Genomic DNA, 9,386 nt, shown 5'->3' with positions numbered 1-9,386 from the left:
GGACAACTACGAGTAACGGAGGAAAGACGCCATACGAAATATGGAGTAATAGAGTAACAGGAGTAACGCATATGAGAAGTTTTGGATGCAAATGTTGGTTCAAAAGCAATCAGCCCAGACAAAAATACCAGCGCCAAGGCAAGGAAGGGATTTTCATGGGATATGAACCCTATTCCAAAGCTTATCGAATATGGGATCCAATACAAGAATGTCTAATTATAAGCAGCGAGACGTGAAGTTTGACGAAACAAGATTCCCAATGAAGGAAGACAACAATAACGATCAAAACGACAATGAAGTAATATGGAATCGTTTTATCAATCCATTCATAGATGACGAAGAGGACGGTATGAACGAGTCGAACGATGAAAATAAGGAAAATAATAATGAAGACAAACGAAACGAAACGAAAAACGAAAACGAACAAGAAGTGAGTAATCAAGAAAATGATGAGGACAACGACGGGAATGAAGAAAGAAATGAACTGCAACGTGAAGAAATAACTACGACTAGAAGTGGGATAACCAGCAAACGACCTGCATGGATAGAAAATTACGACACCACAGGATAGACGTCATACGCCATCGCCGAAGACCTATCAGAAAACGAACCAAAAAGTTACAACGAGGCCATGAAAAGTAAAGAGAAGTACGATTGGCACGAAGCAATACAGGAGGAGTACGAAAATTTGATAAGCAATGAAACGTGGAATATAGTTGAACGACCCAGAGAGCAGAGATTCTAAGAAGTATGTGGATATTTAAACGAAAGTACGATGACTGCGGACGAATAATAAAATACAAAGCACGACTTGTCGCTCTATGTAATCAAACTAAATATGTAGATTACGAGAAAAGTTTTTCACCAGTAGGTAATCATGAGGAAATCATGATTATGTACTGAAATTAACTCTCAATCACGGCCGCTTTACCAAAAATACAACACATTTACTTACCTCATATACGAGGTGTGTATCCTTCGAAGTAGTTCACATTTGATTGAATTACACGCTTCCGAGGGCGCTTCCACATCTTTAAGCAGTCCTTGAACGCAAATTTTGGATTTTGGAATCGCGCGTATCCAAAAGTTGCAGGGAGATGTGTCGGGGCTATACGCAGGCTGGCGAAGCTGTACAATCTTGTGTTTCGCCAATAACTGCTGCAAAAGGTTCGATGAATGCGCTGACACGTTATCACGATGAAGAAGTGGACCAAGAAACACGGTCGTTTTCTTCTCACGGTATATCACGCAATATTTTCAACAAATTGTGGCCTAATCGCTATTGAACTCCATAAGTGCTGCATCGAAGGACAGACTGGTGGGCTTACAGAATTATTGATTTCAAACCATACCTAGAATCAAGGCTCAGGCGTTCCTGATGAATATGACTAACAACATCTTCTGAACGGGGCGGTTGGTCACGTCCAGGAAAACAATTAAAATAGAATTACGGCATGGACACGGTCGGTAGTGCGATTGCCCGAACAGGAACGCAGGCTACAAAGCATATCAATGAAGGAAAAACCAATATCTCTCCATAAACCCCAAGCAAAATACCTACGCTGAAAAGAACGTTATGGGGAACCGTTGAGCGAACAATTGCCAAAAATTGATCTTACGTTTCGGTTAAAACACTAAAGGCAAAAAGATCCTCTCTAAACAACGGCTTTAATTTTTATAAAATTCGACCATAGCGTGGAAGGATCGACGGTTTTTCCAGCCGTCACAGCGTAATAAATTGATAACGTCTACAAATTAAAGCTTCTTTAATTAGTTGCGCGGCCTGCGATCAACAAAAATCTGTAATCGGTCATAAATTTAGCTCAATTAAGCGCGCTTCTCGCCAAACCACTAACGATTGGTTCGCATGCGATTTACTGTAATACATTTGTTTACTTATGAACTTTTAATTATAGTTACTTAATTTGCCGGATTAAAATTTACAAATTCGATAGCCCAGTAATACCCATTGTTACCTGGAATTTCGGGTCAATCGCAACAGGTCTGCGATAATAAAATAAACCGCTTGTTGTAATTTTGTTATTCCATAGAAATATTTATTATTAAATTTCGGATTTGAATGAATAATCTTTTATGTTATTGATGTTTATTAACTAATTGACTTTGTGGTTGAGCAACAAATGTTTATTATTATTAATTATTATTCAATACAGAAAACATCTCTTTTACTTGGGAAGTATTAAACTTTTCTGTAGGGAACTCAAGTCAATCAATTTTTGGTTTTTCAAACTGATGTTAAAATGTTTCAAGTCGATCTACTTAAAAAGGCCTGTCGTACAAGAACCGTATGGGTATGGTTGGATTAAAAAAGCTTTCGAGAAGTAAACATGCTCTACAATGGCCGCGTTCTTTCACACAAACGTAGTTAGACATTATTTGCATTTTTAGTAGGTGTTTACCTGTACGGTATTCCTTATAGTAGTGATAATTTGAACTTCATTCAATGGTAGAAGGTAGCTAGTGATATTGTTGAAATGTTAAGAAGAAGTGCAGCAATTATTATTTAAATATAAACTTACACGCAAAGAAAGATTAAGTGGGAATTATTCAGATAATCTAAATTCAACGTTATAATTAGATATATGTGCATGTGTAGAAGATACATTATAATTCATACAAACAAATAAAGTAAATATGAACCTGCGACATGGGAATATGAAGTACAATAAGGTAATTTACATAGTCGCAATAAATAGGTATTAAAAATCTAAGAAATAGATCTATCTAGTTTACTGTTAATGCAATGGAAGCTTTAAGTACATTGATGTGAGTTAAACACGGTAACACTGGGAATCATTTTTCAGTTGCCAATAGACTGTTGGTATCTAATCAAAGTTACATCGAAGTGGAGAACTGATAATAATACGGTAGTACACAAATTCCCCCAAACGTTAGCAATAATTATGCTGTATTCGAGATTATTGTAAAAATAGTGTTATTTCCTGTCGAAAATGGTAAGCAAGACCACAATAAATCAACGTTTAGCTCTACTCCCTAAAGCATTGGTAACGATTTAATTTTTTCGAGGTGTACTGACCAGCGACCACTAATATCCCTTTTACGAGAGAACTTTTCAAGCTGATACTGATTTTGATGAGACTTTCACAGAAAATCACGTGGTAGTATTTCAATTTTCAATTTTTCTGCCTTTAATTCTGGTCAATTTGCACAGACTACAAACACACTTCTATTATTATTCGATTAGATATTGTAATCGTGTCATCAAAAACTGGCAATCATATTCTAATGCAAATCTAATTAGGTGCTTTATTTATTTACAATTAATTAACAATAAATTTATAACAGTCTTCAAATGGATTAATTCATAGCTGTAAATTAGTATTTATCACTCACAATGTATAACATAACACGAGCTAGACCTATTTATCACTAACATTTAACTATCGGCATCGATGTTGGAACTGACTCGAAACACAATTAGATTAGGTTATATAATAATAATAATAATAATAATAATAATAATAATAATAATAATAATAATAATAATAATAATAATGTTTATTGTGATGAAAACTCACAAATGGTACAGGGTTCGCTCAGGAGCGATCTTCCACCCTACCAAATTAACCATTTCGGACATACATAATTATACATACAATTTAACTAAATGTTTATAGATAAACAAAAAAAATGTAAAAAAGAAACTATGTTGTGGCTAACAATAATTCATAATTACATACAATACAGTACTGGGTTTATAGAGAAAAGAACATTTTCATATAAAGCAAGTACAACACATAACCATTAAAAAATTAAATTTGTGTGCTTAATATAATATTTTTAAATTTTTCAATTGGACAATCTAAGTATGGATGAATTATATTTAACATTGAAACTGCATTATATACAAAACTGCCCTTAAATTTGCTCGTGTTGTATTTTGGGATTGTAAATGTATCCATTCGTAGATTTACGGCATGTTCCTCGGAACGTCTTATAAAATACTCTACGAGGTAATCAGGTGTATTATGCTTCATTAATCTATACAGAAACATAGCCAGCAGATGGTTAAATTTCTTCTCAATTTTCAGAAGTCTGTTTCTTTCCAGATACGGAGTAACGTGTTCTCTGAATGGTATGTTTAGTGCATAACGAAGGCATGCATTTTGTAATCTTTGCAGTTTACTTTTGCCTTCTTGCGTGAGCGCATTGTAATACACAATACTGCAGTATTCTATAATGGGATATATTAATGCTTGAATTAATTTCAGTTTCGTATCAGCAGGTAATTTCTTTAGGTGGTAAATTTCTTTAAGTTTTAAAAATCCGATACCATATATCCTATTTAAGTGATGCACAAAAGATAACTGGTTGTCGATAATGACACCTAAATTTTTAGCGTAGGTAACCCATTCGATATCTGTCCCATTTATACACAGCGTGAAAGCTTTTGGGTCAAAGTTATTTCTTCTCGTGTTTATACATAGAGCCAATGTCTTATTTGGGTTTAAGCGCAGACCATATCTGCTACACCAATAATTTAGATTCCTGAGATCCTCATTAATTTTGTTTATAGTGGATGATACATTATTCACATCACAAGATGTATATAATTGTATGTCATCTGCATACATATGACTTTTGCAGTATTTCAGACAGTATGGCAGTTCTCTGATATAAGTCGAAAATAGGATAGGTCCTAATATACTGCCCTGAGGTACACCCTTATTAAGATTGCATACTTGTGACCATGAGTTATTTACACAAACGGCTTGAGATCGATTTTCAAGGTAACTGTGCATCCATCTCAGTGCGCCATGATCAAAGCCGATGTATTTTAGCTGTGCACATAACAGTTCATGATCAACAAGATCAAATGCCTTACTCTGGTCTAGAAGAATGAGGAATGTTAATAATGAATGGTCCGCTGCATTGTGAATGTCATTGGTGACTTTAAGGAGTGCTGTTTGTGTGCTATATTTTCTTCTAAATCCTGATTGTACTGAAGGTAGAAGTGAATACAGTTCTAAATATGCTGTGACTTGTTCCGCAACAAATTTTTCAATAATTTTCGATAGAGTAGGCAAAACACTAAGCGGTCGTAATTCAGACAATTCTGTCACCGTATGTACTTTAGGAATTGGTTTAATTTTTGCCATTTTCCACATATCTGGAACGGTTCCAAAGTTTAGAGAGTCATTTATTATATCTACCAAATTATCTATACAGTATGGCAGAACTAATTTTAACATTTTTAAGGAAATACCATCCACCCCAACAGCTTCTGACTTAATTGTACGAAAAATTCTGTAAACGTCGTTTTGAGTTATACTTGTAAAACTAAATGTTATATTTTGATTTAATGTGGAATTATTATAGAGGTCAACTATATTGACATCTATTTTAGATGTACTAGCAACGTTTAAAAAAAAATCGTTAACATCGTCTAATGTTATATGTTCTGGTAACTCCAATTTGTTCTCCTTGCGTTTATTATTCTTAATGCCTGTTGTGTATTTTGAGGTGGCACACTATTAGTTAAATTCACATGTCTTTAGTTTAGTAAACTTTAATTAATCATAGTCGCAGAAGTACAGAGAACTATTTATATCGAAATTAATATCCTAATTGAAAAGCGATGCGTAACTAACTAAAAAATAATAATTGACAATCTTTTTTTTTCCTAGCAACAGCGCGCTAGATTTTTCGACTTAATTCTAATTTAAATTGAGAACATAATAGTCTCCCCCCACAAAATTATGACAGTTAATTATAAATTTAAAAAGTAAAAGTTGTAACAACAGTTTAAATCACATGACATAGTCTCTAAAACGTTCTGGAGGACGGCGAGGTCGAGTAGATCGCCGGACGGATTCCACTGTTGGAGATTGTCCAACTTCTGAAGGTTCAGCTTCGACATCAGGAATAACATCCGATCCAGGATTGGCTGGTAGGAGCATGGACGCCAGTTTTTCGTAGTGGTGGTTGATTTCAGGTGATTCCGAATCTGAAGTAATTTGTGGTGGTTGCAAGGGTAGCTGACGGTTGGGGTATATATCGAAGTTGGCTTTTCTCAACTGGTTCGTGTGTCGTTTGAGCCGGTAACCATTATTAAGTTCAACTTGGTAGTGGAGATGTCCGAATTTTTGGATGATCGAACCAAATTTCCAAGTATTCTTGTTGTTCGAATACCATCTTGCTAGTACCTTGTCCCCAATTTTGAATTGTCGTGATGGTGGCAGGTCGAATTGTACTCGTTTTTGGATTTTTAAAGAAGGAGGCTTGAAGACGTCGAGCTGGCACCTAATGTTTCTATTCAAATACAATTCGGCTGGAGTTTTGCCATTCTGGAGAGGAGTGGCTCTGTATCTGAATAATATTTCGCGGACCTTGTGTTGTATAGAACCTGGTTCGGTCATACACTTCAGTTTTGATTTCAAGGTTTGTATATAACGTTCGGCCAACCCGTTAGTTGCAGGATGACCTGGCGCTATAAACTTTTGCAAAATGCCATTGTTCAGACAGAAGGTTTTGAATATGTCACTGTGAAAAATAGTCGCATTATCTGATACCATGATTTTAGGGAATCCATGAGTGCAAAAAATGTCCAATAGCAGCTCTATGGTAGTTGCAGTCGTCGGGGTGTCTTTAATGATGCGAATTTCAGCCCACTTTGACTTGGAATCGACAAGGACAAGAAAATGGTGATTCAAAAACGGCCCAGCATAATTATGCTGCGGATCGTCCCAATGATGGAGAGGAACTTTAGCTGGACTTTTCTGGAATAGTGCGCATTCCTAGCCGTTTGTTACCATAGCTTCTATGTCTTTGTCGATGTTTTTCCAGAAGCAGTGGCGTCTTGCCAACTGTTTCATTTTTACGATGCCCACATGTGTTCGATGCAGTTCCAAGAGAACTCTTTTTTGAAGGGCTTCAGGTATAAAAACTCGTTGATTCTTGAAAATGATGCCGTTGGAAGTGCTGTATTCGGGATCACGTCGTTTTCCAGAAATGAGATCTTCATGAAGGTTTGAAAGAAATGCGTCCTTGGCTGTTTCTTCAGCAATAGTTGAACTGGTGATGACGTCAGTAGAAATCTGGTTGATGATCTGATCTTCAAGGGTTGAAACTTCGAGACTCATGATGCATTCTGTAGAGGAGCTAGATTGTGATGTAGGATAAGTAGCTCTGGAGAGACAATCAACATGTATGTGATCCTCTGCTTTTCTGTGTACAACTTTGTAGTCGAACTCTTGAAGAAAAGTCGCGTATCGAAGTAGTCTCGCTGACGTAAAGGATGGCAGCTTCGTTTCCGGGTGTAAAATTCTGGTCAGTGGCTGGTTATCAGTGATTAGCGTGAATGGACGACCAGTAAGGTACATATACAGTCTTGAAACACAAAAAATTATTGCGAGTGCCTCGCGGTCAAGTTGGGAGTAACTTTTTTCTGCGTTTGTCAAAGATCTTGATATGAAGGTTATAGGCCTTTCTACGCCATTAACGTCGTGAGATAAAACACCAGCGATTCCCGTGGGACCGGCATCGCAAGCCAAACTTACTGGAAGCGATGGATCATATGGCATGAGAACTCGATCGCTAATGATTTCCGTTTTGAGCTGCTGAAATGCCTTTTGGCATTTTTGAGTCCAAACCCATTGACTTCCTTTATGAATCAATTGACGCAGAGGGTAGGTTATTGAAGACAGGCTAGGTATGAACCTCGCATAATAGGTAACCATTCCTAAGAAACGATGTAGCTCATCAGGATTTTTAGGTTCCTCCATGTTGGCAATAGCCTCAACTTTCTTAGGGCATTTCGAAATTTCGTTATGTCTGACACAGTATCCTAAATATTGAACTTGCGTTTTGAAAAACGAACATTTTGCTTTGTTCAGATGCAAGTCGTTCTTTTTTAATCTTTGAAAAGATCCAAATGGCAGAAAAATTTTGAATTTCGAAGATTATTGAGAATATCATCAATCTTTCTTATAGGGTAATGAGCCGATTTGAGTTGCTTATTGACGCCAATCTTGTAGTCGACACAAAGACGAAGCGAATTGTCAGTCTTTGGAATAATGACTAGAGGAGAACCCCAGTCACTAATTTCAATTTTTGAAATAATGCCTCATTTCTCGAGATTGTCCAGTTCGATATTAACCTTCTCCAACAGAGCGTATGGGACAGGTCGTTCTTTGATGAAAACTGGTCTTGAATTAGGGCGCAACTCGAGGGAGCAAGTGATTCCAGGTACACATCCGACTTTGGGCTCAAATATATCAGCAAAATCTCTCAGTATGTCTGCAATAATGTCAAGTGAGTCTTGGCCAGGGCTGGATTTTTCGAAGATGTGAATAATTTGGTTGATGGCACTCAAGTCATGGAAAGAGTTTATGTTGACAAAATTTGTGTTTTGAGTTTCAGATCTTTTCTTCTTGGTTTTCTGTTGCATGAGAGTTGAAATACAAACGGCTGAAACATGACCCGTTCGTTTACAAGAATCACACCGCAGTTTTGATTTATCAGCGCGGCAATCTTTGGTAGGATGCTTAAAAGAGCAACGGAGGCAGCGGTTGTCGAGTCCTAGGTGCTGGTAATTGAGTCGAGACCGTGATTTTGAACGCGAATCTCGAGACGAACTTTGTATATTGGTAGATGAGTTATTTGAAGACCTGATTCGATTGTCATGGTTGGTGGATGGATTTGGAGCACGCGATCTGTGCTGTCCAATTTTGTTTATGTCACTTCCTCCAAGAGGTACTGATAAAGTTGGTTGACGGTTAGAAATTTCACGGCTATCAATTTTAGACGCCTCAAGTGCAAGTGCCTTTTTCATTGTCCCGTATGCCCCGAATGAGTTGGGCACGCAAAAATATTTCCGCAATACTGGCTTGACAATTTTCTGCGTGACACACAAAAGCACAATCGGAAATATCGCGACGCAAAACCGCAATGTAGTCTGCAATGGACTGCCCGTCTTGTTGATACAAAGACAGGAAACGGTGTTGAGCAACCAAAATGTTTCGTTTAGGACACAAATGAGTTTCAAGCACTTGAACAATATCTTCGTACGATTTTTCGATAGGTTGCTTGGGCGCGACCAACGACACAATTAACTGGTAATTACTAGAACCTATTGAATTCAGGAGCATTTGAGCACATAACGTTTTGTCTTGAAAAACACCTTTCATCGTCAAGTAGGGTAAATGTGGGATATATGGCACACCTAAGGAAAAAAAATCGTATAGATGTAATTTTAAGTATCGAAATAATATTATAATTTTCTAATGATATTTCAATGTGTTTTCCACATAAAAATTCTAATTTCAGGCACATATTAAAACAGTTTGAGATGGAAATCTTTGTTTTAAAAAACAATAGCATATGGCCATATATCCCACACACGT

General features: G+C 36.8%; 1 protein-coding gene across 1 annotated transcript; it reads right to left on the bottom strand.

Annotated features, from left to right (window-relative positions):
- Positions 1-5,792: 5,792 nt before the first annotated feature.
- LOC116180107 (uncharacterized protein K02A2.6-like) lies at positions 5,793-6,557 on the bottom strand. Its single transcript, XM_031499944.1, has one exon. The coding sequence runs from the start codon at positions 6,555-6,557 to the stop codon at positions 5,793-5,795; it is 765 nt and encodes a 254-aa protein (XP_031355804.1).
- Positions 6,558-9,386: the final 2,829 nt, after the last annotated feature.

Source organism: Photinus pyralis, unplaced genomic scaffold (genome assembly GCF_008802855.1).
Source record: "Photinus pyralis isolate 1611_PpyrPB1 unplaced genomic scaffold, Ppyr1.3 Ppyr1.4_LG9, whole genome shotgun sequence".
Lineage (NCBI taxonomy): Eukaryota > Metazoa > Arthropoda > Insecta > Coleoptera > Lampyridae > Photinus > Photinus pyralis.
The sequence above is the reverse complement of the archived record's forward strand: the minus strand, read 5'-3'. Positions and strand labels throughout refer to the sequence as shown.

Coding starts and splice junctions, on each gene's coding strand:
- LOC116180107 (XM_031499944.1), bottom strand. CDS start 6,557: ATGGTATCAGATAATGCGACTATTTTTCACAGTGACATATTCAAAACC.